The sequence below is a fragment of the Pundamilia nyererei genome, unplaced genomic scaffold (assembly GCF_000239375.1).
Source record: "Pundamilia nyererei isolate P.nyererei 1_Seehausen unplaced genomic scaffold, PunNye1.0 scaffold00015, whole genome shotgun sequence".
Lineage (NCBI taxonomy): Eukaryota > Metazoa > Chordata > Actinopteri > Cichliformes > Cichlidae > Pundamilia > Pundamilia nyererei.
This window is the reverse complement of record NW_005187416.1, coordinates 4,467,000-4,486,623: the sequence shown is the minus strand read 5'-3', so window position 1 is coordinate 4,486,623 and position 19,624 is coordinate 4,467,000. Positions and strand designations below refer to the sequence as shown.

Here is a 19,624-nt window from a genome sequence, read left to right as displayed (position 1 = left end):
CTAGCCACTGAGCATTGCCGTTATGGGTTGCGTCCTTCTCCCATATGCTCTTCCAGTATTGCTTATTGTTCCCTTGCCACTGAGAGTACACCTTTGCTGGTTCTGTGGAGAACAGCTGGTTTATTCTCCTGCCTTCTATCTCTCTGGTGTACCTCCTCAAGCGGCTGGCCAAGGCTGTGAGTCTTTGCTTGGCAGTTTCCAAGGCCTCAGGTATGGACAGCTTGCTGTATTTCTTAGGCACCTTATTTGTCGCACCTTTCTGCACCTCCGTTAGTTGGCTACTTTGATCTTGCCCTCTAGCCTCCTTCTCCATAGAGGGTACTGCCCCTTGTCGCTGTTCAACTTGTAGCCAAGCATCTCACTGATGCCGTATTGTAGATCAGCTTGTTAGTGTCGGTAATTGTGGTTGTAGGTATTGCCCGTAGTGCTGCATTAACATCATCTAGCAGACCTTCTGAGGGCAAATAGGATTGTTTCAGGAAAGGTGAACAGGTGAGACACCGAAAGATGCAAGAAATAGTGTTTAAAAAAAAAACATGAAATCTTGACAAAGAATGTGCGATTCCCGTCACATCCTCCTAGCTGTTTGTTGATGTGACTTGTTGCTTTTCCATCCATCCATTTTCAGCTGCTCTGATGCTGGTCCATCTGAGCACCAGTCTAAGCAGAGGCACCCAGACCTCCCTCTCCTTTGCCACCACCACTGGTGGGCGGGGTGACACCGAGGTGTGCCCAGGGCCTAAGAGGTACCCAGGTGATATCCTAATTAGTTGCCCGAACCACCTCAACTGAAATGTTCTACTCTGAGCTCCTTTCCTTATCCACATGACCAACCACCACTATCCCATTTACACTGCGATCTCATTCTTTTGGTCACTACCCAGAGCTTATGATGATATAGGTGAGGGTAGGAACGCACATCATCTAGAAAATCAACAGCCTCACTCAGCTCTCTCTTCGCCACAATTGACCAGTACAGTGTCTGCATCAGTACTGATGGAAACACCAATTCATCTGTCAACCTCCTGCTCCACTTCCGTGCTGCTGTTCTAAAGTGCTTCATCTTCTGGAAATAAAACAAAACAAAGATAAATAAATAAAATCCTGGAATATTAGTTGGGAGAATGAGGGTTGGGTGGAGATTGTTTTATTTACCAATTTACAGTCTTTTTAATGTCTGTTGAAAGTTTAGCTCTTCTTTCTTAACCTTTCTTCATATTGAAAATATAAAACCATCTGCAGTCATTCTTCCTTCCACTGCAGGTCATCTTCATGTATTTAAAAAAGGCAGCAGGCAGAGCAATTTTATATTTCTCTTCCTCTCCATCAAATTCAGCTCGGTACGATTTCTGCATTTGGCATGAAAGCAAAGAGTTTCTAAAGGATGACGTTAAAAGGTCAACGTTTCAGCTACTCTTAGTCTATCTGTCTTCTTCTTTAGACAGGCAGTATTGTGACTGTTTGTAAAGAAGCTGTCAAAACCATATGTCACGTTTTCTGTACTTCAAGAAGGTTTTCTATTCAAACCAAAGGGCTTCTGCTTTTATCCTCAAGAATGATCACCTAGCATTAAAACATGACGTTAAGGGATTGTGTATAAATAGCATCGTTTGTGTTTAATGTCTTTGTGTTTTAGGCTTTTTGAACGTGAAAAGGTTAGGATTGGGGATAAGGTCAGGGTTAGGGCATCTCATGGTGTGAAATGCCAACCTCATTCAGGGCATCAAATACTGCTTTTGAGTGTTAGTAATGGCATAAATCTAGTGCATCAGGGGACCGACAGAAACCTTGTGAGGAGTTGATGCCATATCTGCAGTGTTTAATGCTATGAAAGGGTGTATTTTAACCCAAACTACACTGTCATCCCAAACCTAGCAAACTAACAAAGTTTATGGTGTTTTAGAGCCTAAACCAAAGAAAAAGTAAATTAACAAGGATTCTGATTCTGAATGGATTGTTAACTCTTGGTTGAGTGGGAAATCTCGGAACTCAGAAATTCCAACTTCCTAGTTATTCAGGAAAGCGAAACCTACAAAGGACGAGCAGAAGACAGGACTCTCTTTACTCACACATACACAATGAAGGGCAATCAGGGAAATGAGACATGGGAGCACACAACAGACACAATCCAAGAAGAGAAAGTAAAACTGAATACAAAGCACACGAGCCAAATTAGTACCAAAACAAAACAGGAAATAACTAATGCAAAGGTTAGATATATACCTACACACAGTAGCTTTACACTAAAGAAATGGAAATTCAAAAACTCAAATCATTAACATAAGTCAGAGAGAAACACTCTAAATAATCACAAAAATACCACAGCCCCAAGACCATGACACCATAACAGAATTAAGTGTTCTCATAGAATAATCCATGATATCAGTTGGGTAAAATAGTATTTCATACTTGTAATGCTCTGGTTTGTCAAAATGTTGCAATTAATTGTACTTATTATACAAACAAAACAGCCCAGGCCACCTACACAGACAGTCATACTAATAATATAAAATATCTCACATTTTAGGTTAGATTTTTTTAAAGGCCTTTAAATTTTGTATGAAGAGCATTAAAACGTAACAACGAAAAAAACAAAAACAAAGCCTTCTCTCTTCAGGGAGACCATTATCCCAGCCCATTTCAATGAATAATGGTACTTACACTTAACTATGCATTTACAGATCATTGACATGATTACAATCAATGACAGACTGAATTTTAACAGCCAAAATGTTTCAGCAGTCTTTTTTAGCAAATTGCAGATTGTTCTGCAAAAAATGTGACACATCTTAACCTAACCAAATGTCAGGTTATAATGCGCTTTTATTTGCTTGTTACATTTTAAGTATAAAGAACTATTCTTTGAGAAACATTGTTGTGAGTATGAGCAAATATTTGTAAAGTTTATCTCTTTATAGTCATATATTTATAGCCATATGTGCAAGCAATTGTCCAAATGAGATCTTAACAATGAGATTTTCACATTTCATTGTTTGTGCATCTCCTGGCAGCCGGTTTTGAACACTGTCTGATCTTGCTCATTAAATGGATTGCTAGAGTTGTTGTTTTGTCTATTTCCTGAACTGAGATTACCTTCACTCATGTTTGCAGATATTTGTCCTACATAGGTAAAACATCACAGCCCTGCATCTCATCAGTCTGATTCGTTGCTCCTGTGGTTAAATGTTCTGTCTGTAATTTCTGCATTTAAAATGGCAAAATCCCACAGGCAGAAAACTGAAGCAGAGAACAGATTTTTTTTTTCTTCTTTTTGAAGATTTGTGAAGTAGACACAGTGAGTGAACAGTAAAACTTCCCTATCCCCAAACTTTCTTTTGGTACCTCTGCAAGAAAAAAAACAAAACAGCTGTTGTATAAACTGCTTATTGTGTGCAGAATTGCACTGGGTTGGAGTGTATCCCGGCTACCAGCATGGAGCATGGGCAGGAGGGAAGGTAAACTCAGTAGGTCGCCAGTCTTTGTGTTACATGCCAGTTCTTGATTCAAGGAGAACCAAACTGCAGAGACAGAACTACACAGACAGGCTGAACAAACAAAAAAGGGAAACTAACTGGAAATGGTGAAAGGTAGCAGATGCAAATCTGATGGCTGCTGATTCTACCAAAGAGTAATTCAGATAAAAATAAAAGAGGACATGCAGGAAGGTCAGCAGTTGAACTGACAAAGGACAGATGGGAGCAACAGGATGTTACTGTCTGAGTGGGTGAAGGGCAGGTCGAATCAATTAGGACTGAGCACACAATCACAGGAGCTGGAAAACAAAGACTACAAAGATGCACAATGAGGGTGATAACCAAACAAAACAAGAAGTGACAGAAAAAGAAAAATCACAAGACTGGTACACACACATTCACACATTTACTCACACAGATACAGAGAAGATGTAACACCAATGGATGGACCAAGGAAAAACTAAGAGCACTGAAATGTTGTTACTGGTAATACACACAGCACAACTCTTTCACACTTAAGAAATACATTGAGAGAGTTCGTTGTCTATGCATTGTGGACATGTGTCCCTATTTAAATGATCAATGCTACTATAGTATTTATTTTAATCCTGAACAAACATTTGCAGTACAAAACAAAGGACAGTGCTGTGCTGAAAAACTAAATGCTCAAGCATATGCATCAGCTTCTTACACAAAGCACGGTGATGAAGGATTTTGTTGTTGAGCTTGATCGATGTGAAGGTAAAGTGTGAAAAGAATGAAAATAATTACAGCATGTACGGCTTGTTGCAGTGTTCAAATGACATTAAAATATTGTATTTAGAAAACTGAAAATATGAGAGTCTTTCCTTCCTTGGTATTGATAAAAAAAAATTACGACTTTTTGGTAGCAAAAAGTGGTCGATTGGTTTTAAAAGACTAAAAGTGATAAAGAATCTACTGAAGCACAGTGGTCCTTTACCTCAAATCATCTCTACCTTCCTCTCTTTGCAGAGCACCTAAAGGTGGCACTGGAGGAGTACATGAAACGGATGCCTAAGGTTCGAATCTTGAGGACGAAGAAGAGAGAGGGGCTGATCAGAACTCGTCTTCTTGGAGCCGCTGCTGCCAAGGCAGAAGTCATCACCTTCCTGGACTCACACTGCGAAGCTAATGTCAACTGGCTGCCTCCACTGCTGGGTGAGAAACACGCTTGCACACATCCATCCAGCAATCATGAGGTGCTGATGACATATCTCCCATCCAAAAATCGGTACGAGGTCTTATACCAATATTTGCAAGCCAGATAGGGTGTTATTTCCACACCCAATAGCAATTCAGTCTGACGGCTTCCTTCAAAGTACGACATCAGACCACATTGTTGTAATAAAAATAGCAAATGCATGTGATTGTGATCACGTAGTTATGATAGAGCTGCCATGATATAGGGTTCTAAGGATAAACATTACGTTTAAAAATGAGTTCATGTATACATAAAATGTGTACATCACAAACACTGCAGTGCGTATGTAGAGTTTCAGACTCACTTAATAGTTTATCCAGGTTTGTTCCCGTTCACATTTCCAGTGACTAATATTCTGCTGCCTCAGCTACTTTCTTTATGGTTGACTAAAGTAAGGTGACTACAAATGAGGCCATTCACTTTTCTGTTGGCACATTTTTTTCAAGATACTGAGACTCATCTCCCACAGCAGTGCCACTGAAAAGTGAGACACCACACAGGTGCAGTTTGAGAAATAAATTCATAGTTTAATCACCAAGTTTTTGTCCGTTCTTGCTGTCTCTCATTCACTGTTAAACTGCACTACTGGGTCCTCGCCGTGACTCAGAGCGGTGTCCACAGTTTGTAGCCTAATGATATTTTGTGTACAAGCTAACTACAGCATATATCATTATAGTAATGGTGTTTACTTTATATATCAGTTCTATCCACCAGCTTCTTGCACACTCCCAGTTCACATTGCCCTCTTGAACCATTAAAATATCAAAAATAAAAGGATGAATTTCCACATTTTCTACACAGATGTATTATTATAAATTATTTTGGCCACAATAATAACATTTACTGCATTAAACAAAAAGAACATGTTTACAGACGTTCTGGTAAACAACTTAAAGCCAGTCCAGGCAACATATTAGAGTCATTCAGCATTTGAATATTGGCTGAATGTTTTAAATGTAGCACTGTGATTTTCATGTAATAAACAAACAAATTAAATAAACAAAAACGTCCTGAAATTTCTGTTTTCCAAAACATTTCACTTTAAAAAATTGCTCAAAATATCACTTAATTTCCAAAAGAACATTTCAACCTTTTTGACAGTTTAATTTTCAAATATTTTTAAATTACTTTACTTTCACAAATATTCAAATTTTCTTAAAAAATAACTTTTTGTTTTAAAAATGCCTCACTTTTGCAACAAAAAGGACACATCTATAAATGTCAAAATCTGACAAATGTCAATTTCCAAATTTCATCGCTCTCGGAAAAATGTATCACTCCCAAGGTCACGGAGCACAGGAATGTACAAAGTCACGTTATTGCTGCAAAATTGCTTTCACTAAGAGAGAGCCAATCATTCTCAAACACAGAAATATATGCACACACACACACATGCACTCACACTATCCCTGCTGCGAGACTGAGTGCTTCCTCTTCTGGCTGATGGACTTGCTCACTACCTCATTCTCACTTTATCAATTACCTTTTTCCATTAAGGACCCATGTTCAACTCGGTTTCCCAGCATGGCGCCATTCCCAGTTGGAACCATTTCACAGCAATCCTTATGACCCATGTTACCTCTCTGTCAAGCTGTTTACACATCAAGCGGGAATAGGACGTGTGTCTGCCAGTGCGTAACATAAACAAGCAGCCATGTTCATTACAGCCCACTGTGGCACTTTGATTGTTGTCAGGAGTGAAAGAGTTAGGACTGGAGCCTATGTGGAAAAGTGAACATACTGTAGTTGCACTGCAGGTTTGCATTAGGTGCAGCAGTATCATAACTTTGAATTGGCAATTATGAATACAAATATTGATATGATACATGCTTTTTCATCTGAAAGAGGAGCGGAAACTATAAATATTTTCTGTATTTTAATAATTGTTGAATCCAAATATAAAGTTACCGTATATTGTTTGCTGTAAAAAATTCAAACTCGGGTATAAAGCTGCATTTTTAAAAACTACATCTGTGGTGGACAATTTTCCTATCCCCTTCTGGATCATCAAAGACCTTAACTTATGGAGTGCTGTTGCCAAGAATCCGTTCACAGCTGTATCCAAATGTAAATGTTATGTGGAAGTCAGTAAAAGGAAGAAAACATACACTCACTCACACTCATATGGCAGCAACTCCGTGCATTAGGCACGTAGACATGGACAAGAAGACCTGTTGAAGTTCAAACTAAGCATCAGAATGGAAAAGAAAGTTAATCTAAGTGACTTGGTGTGGTTGTTGATGTCAGACAAGCTGAGGATTCACTATTGTCTATAGAGAACATACCAGGGTATGCAGAAAAGCATCTCTATTCTATTCTGTTCAATTCAGTTTTATTTATGCAGTGCCAAATCACAACAACAAACCTTAAGGCGCTTTATATTGTAAGGTAGACCGTACAATAACACATGCATCTCTGAATGCATGACGTGTCAAACCTTGAAATGGGCTACAGCAGCAGAAGACTGCACCAGGCACCCTTCCTCTAAGCCAAGAACAGGAAACAGAGGCTACAGTCCACAATGTGGACAATGTGGACTCCACATGGGCTCACCCAAACTGGATATCAGGACTGGAAAAATATCACCTACTCTGATAAGTGACTGCACCTCACCTGAATATTGTTGCTGATTATTTTCTATACCTTTATGAAAACATTGTACTCATCTTCTGCTGGCTCCTTCCAGCAAGATAACACACCATGTCACAAAGCTCAAATCATCTCAGATTGGTTTCTTGAACATAACAGTGTTCAAAATTCACTCTACTACTATGCTATGAAGAATTAAGATGGTTGTGAAAGCAAAGGGAGGTCCAAGGCAGTAAAGTAGCCGCTGAGTTTAGATACAAACAAAGGAGAGAAAAAGGGGATAGAGAGGTTATGACCAAAGGATGAATCTCTAAACAAAAACTAAATATTATAACACAAACAGAGGACCAAACAGAACAAGGGTTAACCAAGACTGAGTTTCATTTATTATTGTCCATATCACAACATACAGCAAACAAACACGTAACTTGTCTTATTTTTTTTTTTTTTTATTTAACTCACATTATTCAAATGGCTCTCTATGTGCATCTCACAGATCGAATTGCCCAGAACAGAAGGGCTATTGTATGTCCAATGATCGACGTCATCGACCATGACAACTTTGGCTATGACACGCAGGCAGGGGACGCCATGCGAGGGGCGTTTGACTGGGAAATGTACTACAAACGGATTCCAATCCCTCCAGAGTTGCAGAGGGATGACCCCAGTGAACCCTTTGAGTGAGTAACGCAAGTTTAAAAGTAGTGCACTTTAAATCTAATCAGTGACTTAAAGCAAACCATCCACGGCATACCTATTTCATTTAAATATGCATTTAGATTTTGAAGGATTTTATTTAAATGACCTAAATGATGAATGATAAAATGACAGTAATTGAAGTCCACTCCTCTAGAATGCTTTATTGTGTCATTATCCAGGCTGAGCTGTTGAAAGTCTCTTTCTAATAAAGGCGTATGTCGTACTTTGTCTTGTGAGTAAAGACGATGTTGGTTTGTGAGGCTTATTTTTTCCCTACTCTGGTGTAAGTGAGTTGCCAGGATCACACATTCAATGGGCTGCCCAGACAGAAAGTAGACATGATATGGGGAGTGAATGTCTTTATAGAAATGATAATATTTTAGCAGGATGCCTCCCATCACCAAATTGATACTAGTTTACTATATTGATAAGGATGTTGATACTTCCATTAAGAAGATGACTTTTGTTTGCTTTGTTTACAATTTTCATTTTCAAAATATTGTACTTCAAACAGTTACGTAAGATGCATTCACTCCTACTCCAGTAATGTTACTGCTGGATTTTTAAAAAGAATGGCGGAATCAGGCATATATATGGGATGTTTTTTAAGGTGGAGATCAGCTCTTATTTTTTTGTCTGCTTGAACATAAGCAGACTGTATTGATTACAGTAAAATATTTTTAACAAGGAATACTTTGGCCTACTAGCTCTTTGCTAAATTATGCTAGCTTAGCACAGGGCTAAGTTTATCAGATAAGCCAGTTTATGCAGAATATGAAAGTAACACAAATTACATCAAAGTTCTGTAATGCAAACTACTCCTACCTATCAACACATTCATTTTTGTAGTGAAAAACATTTTTAACACTGTAGAATGTAAATTGATTCCACTTTTGTTTTTGCTTTAACTAAAACTGGTCCGTGTATTTAGCCATGCTGATGAACAGTCTCTCCGCCTCTAGAGGTGGCCTTACGCTGTCTTTTTATGTATTTTCTATGCTTGAGGTATCTGTGTGGGGTTCTGAGTCATCCAGTCATTGTAGTTCTAAGCACTTAATTTGAACGCAACCTGGAGCTAAAATAGAGGTTTGAATGTTAAGTAGATAGAGCTACGATGCCTGAGAACCTCCATCAGCTTGTAAAACTAAAACCTTTCACACGAGAGGTGGAAAAAACATCTTCATATTCATTCATCCATCCATCATTTATCCAGTTGGCTCACTTTAAATATTGACAACACTTTTTCCCTTCTGTATTTAGTAATGATGTACAGACATTTTTGTCTCTTACATTTATGTTCCCAAAATCCGTGCTCTCACACATCAGATGCTGCACTGGAAGTCAAACCCTCCCAAGAAGACACTTCACTGGTGCACTGCAGTGCTCATCTAACTATACAGAATATAGCAACAGATGAACTGAACCGTATGCTTAGTGGTTCTCTTATGTACGATCACACTGTTATAGAACAGCGCTTCACGAGTGAGAACATCTAGAGACAGGTGCCAGATGCCCATTTGTGATGTTTTTCCCTTATGAATATGTATAATCTGTGTTTTGTAGGTTTGGGACACTTTAACAACCACAGGAAACAATTTTTGAGGCTTTATGTTTTCGACTTGTCTGTCCCCTTCTCAGGAAGTCCTCAAGGGAGCTTCTGCAAGTTTGGCTCAAAGTTTCACTTGGACACAAGAATGAAGTGATTAGATGAACTAGAAGGATAACTAATAACCATTAGAATAACTCTGCTTAAATGTCAAAAAGTCAAGGTCATTGTGACCTCACAAAATACCGTTTTAGATGTTAAATGTAACATGTTACACACATGCACAGACATGCATGTAAAATGCAATTTGACTGGTTGGTATGCAGCAGCTTTTGGTAATTCTGCTTTTATGACTGAAGCAAAACAAAAAAAATCCACTGGTTTCCCCTGCTGTATGTTGCCAATGTGTCCAAATGTGACAGTGTGAGAAAGAAAGATGTGTTTCTGAGGATAATTGTGACACGACAAAGTGCTGAGCTTTCTTAATTAAGACAGAAGCTGAAATTAGACTGGCTCCTTTGCTTCACTTTGTCTCAGCTGTAATTAAGTCCTTACCCCCACATTTTTCCACACTGACTATGCTCATATTTACATTGATGTGGATTTAGACCAATGGTTTGGAGCAACACTTTTTTTTTCAGGCAGTGTTGTGTAATTTGAGTTTTTTTCCTTCTTGCCCTGTCGGATCAAACAGAATCTCTTAAATCTTGATTGATGTAGGCGTAAATAACTGTGTAAAACACCTTTTTTATTAATCCCTCTAATATAGTCAGTGTGTAGAAGACTGGTTATGTATTGGGCTAAAAGGTATCATCATATCATATCATCTGTGATATGATAAATCATGATATGTAAGTCTGTGAGACTCGAGGCTGTTTAAAGGTCAAATATAAAGTAATGCAGAGAGAATCCAAACAATTTCCGCTTGACCAAACACTTAGTGTGGGAGGCTGGGTTCACGACTCAGCATTTTGAGTTTATTTTGTGTTTTTGAGTTTATTTTGTATTTTTGGTGGCTACATTGTGAAGTTCTTGTGTTATTATTCTATTTAGTGTTTAGTTAAGTTTTGGTGTAGTTATGTTTCTTCTCTGTCTCCTTGTTTATGTGTCTTTTCTGTTTTCCGTGCAGTCTGTCATGTGTCTCATGTCTGCGTGTTCCATGTTGTCAAGCTCATGTTGTCTTGTCTACGTCCCTTTCTTGTTCCTGTTTTATTGTGAAGAGTCTGGTGTTCCATGTTTAGTACGTTTAGTCGTACTTCATCTCTGGCATTCAGGCTCATTTGTTCCCGGGTGTTTTCACTTCCCTCATTACCCTCCTGTGTATTTAAGTCCCCTGTATCCCTCTGGCTTCCTTGTGTCTTCATGCTCCTGCTCAAGTTCATGTTTGTGCTCTTGGTATGCCCCTGTTCAGATTTATGTTTATGTATTTGCCATAGTTTTCATGTTTAGCTCTAGGTTTTTCCAGTTTAGTTTAGCTTTTGGTCTTTGCCTTAGTTCACCATTGTCCATTTGATTTCTAGGTTTTACTACCAGCCTAAATAAACGGCTCACCTTTTGTTACCCTTTTGTTTTGTCTTATATACGTCCATACGTATGCTTTTGGATCTGCTCCTCAAACACATTGGCCCACCTGACTGTAACACTTGGTGAACACGGGGAGGAAAAACACCGATTTAATAGGAAGAAACCTCTGACAAAGTAAAACATGACAAAATAGCAATTTAAAAATCTAGTTGATTGTTTTGGCCTGAAACTAACATGACAAGAGAGGGTTGACAGCATTGCAATAGACAACAAATGTCCCAGGACAAAAAAGTGATTGTGCAGGGACAGTTTCCAGGCAAAATATTCTTATGCTGATAGGTTTATGTGATTAAAACAACAAAAGGGGAATTTAGAGACCCAAGAGGCATACCAGTGTTCTATAGGAAGCATCAGGTGACCTTGATGTGCTGGCCAAAGCAGGGATGGACCGAGTAAACCACCAAGTTTTCAGTATTTCGTTTAATATTGCTGTCATTGAGAAAGTAAATTGGAAAATCTGTTAATTTTATTACACTGCACTTAGGCATTCGTTTATCATGTGTGTGCATTGTGGAGCTGTGAGTGCTAATTTAGGGTAGCGTGCCCCACAGAGGGCACAGGAAGCATAAATGTTTTCATCACGCCAAATGGTTTTTATTTTAATTTTAAAAATGAAGGACCGTAAACAAGCTGCACGAGTGTTAGAGGCAAACCCGACACAGTGTGCCCAGAGTAATTATGATGTGTTAAAGACATTAAACAGTGTTGGAGAGGAGTACAGAGATTTCTGTAATCACTGCTTATTCATTCATTTAATTATTTTCACCCTTGAAGAGGGAAAACTGCAGAAACCTGGCTGTTATCACCAAGGGACTCATATCTGTGCTCACTGCTCACGAGGCGTGAGAAGCCCTAGAGTGTTTCTCACCGCTGACAGTACAGTAGCTGCACTGTTTGCCTTTAATTGATCCTCCTCAGGGACGACTTTGGCAAGAGCAGACTACCTGCTGGCTCACTCACCTCCGATTTCCACCTGATGAAAAGCTTGTAGCTATGACAACCTGCGTGTACCCGCGAGTGTGTGCTGTGATATTTCTGCAGTGAAGTGGACCGCATCTCGTTTGGGGGATAGAAAGATGAGAATGATGCGCTTCAGTGTTTGATTGATTTAGTGCTGCACCATTTGGGGTCAGGTGTTGAGTGGAAAGTTGTGGGTTAAAGATCGGATCTAGTTGGTGAAGTTCTTCACAAGAAATCTGACGTACTCTTGTGTTTGTGTGCCTACCTGCTGCCCCAGTTTTTGTGCCTCAGGTGTGCAGCAGCAACAATCATGTACAGCAGCCACATAACAGCTAACAAGTCTCGCGCTTAGCAGCACAGATCTTGACACAGCAGACAGAAACCACAGTGCTATAGTGGGTTAATTGGTTTTGTACTGTGCAGAGCATCTTCATTATCTGGTGAGAAATGGGTGCCACTTGGAATACATGCACTCTGACTTACTGTCTGTATTCCTCTGAATATTCTCACTCGTTTTATTTTTGCTTCCAAAAGTCATATACCATTGAAAGCAATTACCAGCTTAGATGTTTTTTTTCTTCAAGGCCACAAAAACAGACTTTATGTGATTTTGGTCCAAGCACTGTTGGAGCTGTTTCAAAACTGTCATTTTCTCCTTATATTCTGTTAGCAGGTGGATGGTGAGCTTCGAGCCATTATACTTCTAACAGTTCCATTTCCGGTGTATAATTTGTTGACTAGGTTGCTTAGTTTTGCATTAAAAAATCTTGTGTAAATGTCAGAGTTCATGATTCCCATGAATACATACATACCAACACCACTGCAAGAAAAGCAGCTGTAGATTTTGCTCTAATGGTGGCCTCAAGGGTGAAGGAGGGAGTCAGTCTGGTTGAAAACCTTCTCTAGACTCCACAAGAAAACTTTTAATGCCACATTCAAGCATATTAAATTTCCTTTACCTGTCCATTGTAGATTTAATTCACTATCAAGTTAGATGCTGAACTTTATTCATATTAGAAGGATGCATGTTTTCCTATACAATCAACTCTTTTTTTTCTTCCAAAGCATGTAGTTTCATTTTTTAAAAAGTGTTATTTTGTAACAGTTAAAGATGGAGCTGGTAGATTTTTGTTGGGAGTGGGTTAGGGTTAGGACAGGAATAGAAATGAGTTTATCAGAGCAAGAGCTCTGGTTGTGAACTTTGGAGACAACGTTAGTGAAGTGAAGCTGAGTTGGTCTGGACATGTGCAGAGGAGGGATAGTGGATGTAATGCATAGAGGATGTTGAATATGGACCTGCTAGGCACTGAGAAGGTTTATGGATGTATTCCTTTTCAACCTGTATGTTTTATAACCATACCTGGACTTGTAGCCAATGTTCCCTCTAAGCTGCGCACGTGCTTGCGCACTGCTGGCACAGTCTCTGCGCACAGAAAATCTGCGTTGTGCACACAAAAACAATCTAATCTGAATTGAAATTAAGATTAAAACTTTAATAATTCTGTTTTGCGGTGTTAGTCAGTAAGTGACTGGCTGCTCATTAAAAGTAAGGAAAACCCTCGAAAGCACTCTCCACTGTGAGAACAAACAAAACCAAAAAAACCCCAACCCTTTCCTATTGGTTGAAAAATGTGCCATGTCGACCAATCAAAAAATGAGATGTGAGGGATTTGTGACGTTTAGCGCAAATCTTGTGTAGTTAGTGTGTAGTGTAGTCAATAGTTTTGTTGTGCGTGTCAGAGCAATGAGGCGACTGCTGAATGTTATAGGTGTTACAGCAGTGATACATCTCCTGTTGTCAGGCCTGCAGGTTTCAGGCTGTTGTTCTCCTTTATCTCATAGTGGACAGAAATGATTTAATTTGTGTGGCATCAGACTTGATGCAGAACAGCTGATTGTTCTGTAAATAATTTGAAATGTTTGTTTAAAAAAAGTCTTGGCTGCATTTTTAAGTAAACAGCTGCAAAAAACTCAGTTACTTTTTTGAAGAAGTAACTATATAATTAATTGCCCAACATTGGTCATTATTTACTGTATTTTGCATTAAATAGAGCATTGACACGTGTAATACACGTCTTTTAACCATGTCATTTTACTCAACAAAGCTGCCCTAACTGACCTTAAGTACCATACTAACCTACACATTATTCATGAAACGGGTCTGAAGTAGCGCTGTATTTATATGCACTGTTGATAACATGTTTGTCATTTTGAATAAATCCACACTTCGCTTCACACAAAAGGTAGGGCTGTTAGATTTGTCTGTTTAGATGTTGTCCTTGGCAGGATTGATATTACTGTGATGCTTCTACTCTTTATGGATAAGTGAGGGGTTTTAAGTAAAAGCTGTTCACGAAATGCAACGCAAGCAGTGACTGTTTGTGTTACATTGGGTCTTTTAGGTCACCAGTGATGGCAGGTGGACTGTTTGCTGTGGATAGAAAATGGTTCTGGGAGCTGGGAGGATACGACACTGGTCTGGAGATCTGGGGAGGAGAGCAGTATGAGATCTCCTTTAAGGTAAATATGTATAGATAATATTATCCATTATATTATGTTTTTGATGTTAAATTGAGGATGTGAAGCCAGATTATATTCTTGCCTGTAACCTGTTTGTTAATGGTTCTGTATGGAGCCACTCTGCCATAGTTTTAGCCTTTCATGATTACATCAGTTCAAAAAAAAAAATTAAATAAAAGATTGCCTGCAAATTAAAGGTGTTCCCAGACAATGTTATAATCCTTTCATTGCCCTCCGGCAAATCTATAAAATACTAAACTTTTTTTTTTCCAAAAGGACCTAGGGAGTTGTTTTTGTTCTGGCTTTGGGGGTCAAGCTGAGAGTGTATTTCTAATGTTTCCTTTGAACTCTTTTAAACACGCTTCAGCCACATCTTAACAAGCTCAGACAGCACTGAAAACACTCGTAATGCCTATTTACTTTTATGTCTACTTTAGCGTCAACGCTGTTGACAGAGGGGGGTGGTGGAGGTGGTAGGAAGATGTCCACGGGAGTGTTCTTCTCCTCTCACCAAACATTTCTGTGATCAGATTCATAGTAGAAGAAGACAGAAACACAGAAAATCCCTTTGTGTTTCTCAGAACCAGATAGAACAAATAGTTGTGCACACATTTATAACATCAGTATGTTTCTCACACCAGCTCAGTGAATCACTACACCAGTCCAGCCATTATTATTGTTGTTGTTGTTGTTGTTGTTGTTGTTGTTGTTGTTGTTGTTGTTGTTATTATTATTATTATTGTTATTATTATTATTATTATTATTATTATTAAAGCTTAAAGTTTGCATTATTAGAAGTATGGTCACTAGGACCGATGAATTGGTGCAAAGCACAGACTGTGGCCTATAAAAGATGTGTCCTGTGTTTGGAGGCTTTCATTTAGCTGTGTATCACTGCCAACTTGGTTGTTTTGGAAACAGAAGTAAAGTGAGCTTATTTTCATGAGCAAAAATCTCTTGGAATAACTGAACATGAGGTATAGAAATTAACGTATTTGGCGATTAGACTCAATTAGACATGGCATAGCAGAACAAAATCCCAGCAGTTACAGGATTTACGATGGTGGTGGTGAAGATGAAGACTGAGGCTTGGGCGGAGCTCTGACTGAGGTGCTTGTGGAGATGGGTTGCATGAATGAGAGTTTGAAAGGGAGAAAGAAATGAACACACGCAGAGCTTGATTGGCTCAAGGGCAAGGAGATGATTGGACTAAAGTAATGATGACTGTGTTGAGATTGACGGCGTGGGAAAGTGGTAGTGATGTAATGAACAGAAAGCAGCTTAACACCCAGGAAAGCAGGCAGATGACTGATTAGGGAGCTTCCTTAGTGAATTTACACATAAGCTTCATTTAGTATCACAGTAAGTTCAGACCACGGTAAGTTGAGCCACTTGAGTGAAAGAGAACTACTTTCGGCTGCCCCTTTAGACACAAGGCATCACCACAGCGGGTAGCTTCTTTGATTTATCCCATCTTGATGCAACCCCAAAGGTATTTGTGTCTCCTCCTGGGATCAAAGCAGTTTTCTTTTCCTTGTTAATTGAATGTGTAAACCAATCACTGAACTGGACCTCTTGATTTTGTTCATGTTTTCATTCATATTTTTATCAATTTAATTATAAAAATATAACTAATAAAACATATAGTCTTTAGATACACTATATATTATGCTTTCGACTACATCTGCATCTGACTAAGCTTAGCACAAAAGTAAGGACATTTGTGTTTGGTTGATTAACGCCAGTCTAATTATCCTTAAATGGTACCTCATTTGGAAAATTGCATTTGTGGGTTGAGAAGCAGCTTTGAATATGTGGGTTGCACCCATGAAAAACTTCAAATCAAAGATTCTATTGACTCCTGTTGGGTGTCATTTACTGGATTGGATTATTGAACTCTTAAGAAACAAGACATACTGGCAATTTACAAATGTTTTCATTTATTTATTCACTCAGTAGCATCTGGAAGAAACATTCACAACCACAACAGCTTGGCACTTCATCCTCATGCTGGTCACAGATTGCTTTTGTCAGCATTTGTCACAAGTCCGCCAATGTTTTCGTGTGAGTTACAGATTAGAAGCACCGTTACTACAAAGAAATAATCAACCAAACACATATTTCCTTCCTTTTTGTGCTGTTTATATGCCCATAATTTTTAAAAATAACACTAAGACACTGTATAGTTTCTATGAAAGGTGAAAGCATCTACAGAATCCTCAACATTGTGTTTACCAGGCTGTAAACATGCTTTTTTTAATCTTGATTGAGTTGGGTGTAGTACCTTGGGAGTCTGAAATGGGGAGACTTACCTGCTTTTGGAGCCAGCTGTAAATGGCCATGTCAGACAATGATTCTTTTAGCGCTTCTGTGCTGGCTTTATCTTTCAACTTAAGGTTTACTGGTTAGAATTAGATTATAGCAATGTGCTCATTTGTCAAAATTTTTGGTTTCTGACTCCAAAAAACAATGATAAGAACAACCGTCTGGGGTCTAAATTTCAAGAAACCAATGGGTGAAGTCACTGTAGTGACTTCATAAAGTTGTGAATATAAGAGAAGGAATTTGGCCAATGCTTACCATAAATGACAACACTATACAAAATAAGAAGATGAAGAAGAGGAAAACTGATGTACGGATGTCTGGGTGGAAATAAAATTGGTTTCTGAATGACTGATTAATTCCAAAAACCAAGGTCACCTATACCTGGATACCCATGCGTCATGATGCAAAAGTATAATCCATTTTTAAAACTATAATATGATGGATTGTACTGCAGTTGAGTGTCTTTAGGTCTGAACAAAAGGTGAGGATTAGAAGCCGGGCATGTGAAACAAATGATAGGCCTAGACTAATGCCATCAATGGCCCAGGGCTGAGCCTGGTGAGAACAGCTTTTATGTTTTAATACAGTTTTCTGTCTAACTTAAGTAATCATTAAGATAATACCCTTTACCAAGGTTATTATTTTGGTCAAGATTATCACTATTAATTTTTCCTATTAGCGCATGCCTTGCTGTGCCTCTTAAGTCTACTTTATATGCTCAGATATTCAATTTGGTTTCCTTTTTATTAAGATCCCCATTAGCTGATATAGTGCAGACAGCCAGTCTCCTGAGGTGAGAAGATTAACAGGCTCTCATACTAATCCTTACAACCAAACTGCTGCTCCCACAGACAGCCGGGCCCTGCTTGCATGTGAAACACAATTACTTTACTCAGTGGTACAGTTAATCTAAAGCTCCATCCTGGTGACAGCGGTGTGGGAACACCAAGCATTTCCAGCTCACACACCAAGATAATGTCAGAACATAAAGGCCCAAAGAGCAGAAGCAATGTGACCTCACAGGGAGGGTGAGAGGGACAGTGCAGGCATAAAACCAACTGCGGAGTCTTTATATTGCTTCGGACGAGCTTCATTTATGCAAACATTTGGAGACAGAGCTGCTCTGGAGGCAGAAATAATTAAACCTCCATGGATGGAGCCAGAAAAAGGGTATTTGTTCAAAGAAAACATTTGCCAACTTCCAAATAGTTGGCAGGGTAAAACTTTTCTAAAAACATAAATTGAAAAAAAAAAGTTTTTAAAAGAATGTTATTTCATATTTATGGATTTAGCGCTGGATGGACATAGACAGCTACAGACTAACTTTTCTACCCTTGCCTGTGATAAAATCATCTTATTGAAAGAATAAAAAGTACACTGGCTTTCTGGTTCTTGTTTCCACGGCAACATCATCAAATAATATGTATTTGCTCATATTATGTTTGATGTGGATTTTTCCCCTTCCTGCTTATTATAGTTTTTTTTATATTGGTCTTTGGTCAATTAAATTTACTTGTGATTTCAGAAAATCACAATAAAAGTCAACTCAAGGGATGAGATCTATAATATAGACAGAAATATAACTCATCCCTTTGGGGAAACACGTAGTGATAGATAGAAATAAAATAATAAACAGGACAAAACTCAAACTTTGGAACAGAGAAAACGTACAGCTAATGGATGGAGAGTAAGAGAAAGGAAGGGATGGAGAAGTGCTCAGGATGCCCTGTAGCAATCTATAGTAGGCCTGCAAGGTAATAGTTCAGGTGACCCTGGTCCAGCCTCTAGTTGGTTGAAGAATAATGTCAAAAGCGGATGTTCTGTTTTGTCTGCTCACTGTGAGGTTTTCAGGATAAGATTGGGCAAATTTAACTTGATTCTGGTTTTGACAAGAAGCTTCTGTTGGGGAAATAGCTCTCTTTCTAGGTCTTCTTAAGACTCTTGCTGCAGTGTTTTGGATCAAGTGAAGGCATTTCAGAGTGCGTTTAGGGCAAGCAGATTACAGTTGTAACAAATGCTTGGACTAGTTTTTCAGCATTACCCTGAGACGGGATGCTCCCATTTTTATAACGCTGTGCAGGTTTAAAAAAAAAACAACTAAAAAACAAAGAAGCTGTGTGAGTGAAAGGACAAATCTCAGTCAAAGACGATTCTGAGGTTCCTCAGCATGCCAAGGTAATGCCATCTAGTGTAAATCTAGTCCAGGTGTCACGCCAGACTCATAAGGCATCTCATAAAAAATCCTGTTGAAAGACAACACTGACACACACACACACACACACACACACACACAAACAAAAAAACCACACAAGGTCAGTCCATTCAGATTGTTGTTCTAGTCCCAGAGGATTAAAATGCAATTGATGCTATTGTATACTGACTTTAGATTTAGTGCTGCGAGCATTTTGTTAGATCATTATTATTCATGCAGTGGAAGCAAAACACATGACCAGGCCACTGAAACACAGAAGAAAATCAAACTGTATGCATTCATGTTTTATTTATTCTTGGACACGAGTACAGACAGCTCAAGTTCTTGTTGCACTTTAAGTCAGTGCTGGATTTTTTTTCTTGCAGCAACATATTTTATTTATGCATTTGGAGTGAATTCAGTGGTTCTGTAGTTTCTTTTCTTGAACTGAGCTGTGAACACTCATGTGAGCAGAGAGACTCTAGCTGTACTAGAGTGACAGTGATAACAGCACA

General features: G+C 38.7%; 1 protein-coding gene across 1 annotated transcript in view; it reads left to right on the top strand.

The window, feature by feature from the left end:
- The window catches only part of LOC102208299 (polypeptide N-acetylgalactosaminyltransferase 10-like), an 86,536-nt gene that overhangs the window by 54,846 nt on the left and 12,066 nt on the right, over positions 1-19,624 (top strand). Inside the window, exons 5-7 of the mRNA XM_005725444.1 lie at positions 4,467-4,652; positions 7,781-7,964; positions 14,476-14,593. Coding sequence (XP_005725501.1) covers positions 4,467-4,652; positions 7,781-7,964; positions 14,476-14,593 — 488 coding nt within the window. The remainder of the gene's footprint in view (positions 1-4,466; positions 4,653-7,780; positions 7,965-14,475; positions 14,594-19,624) is intronic.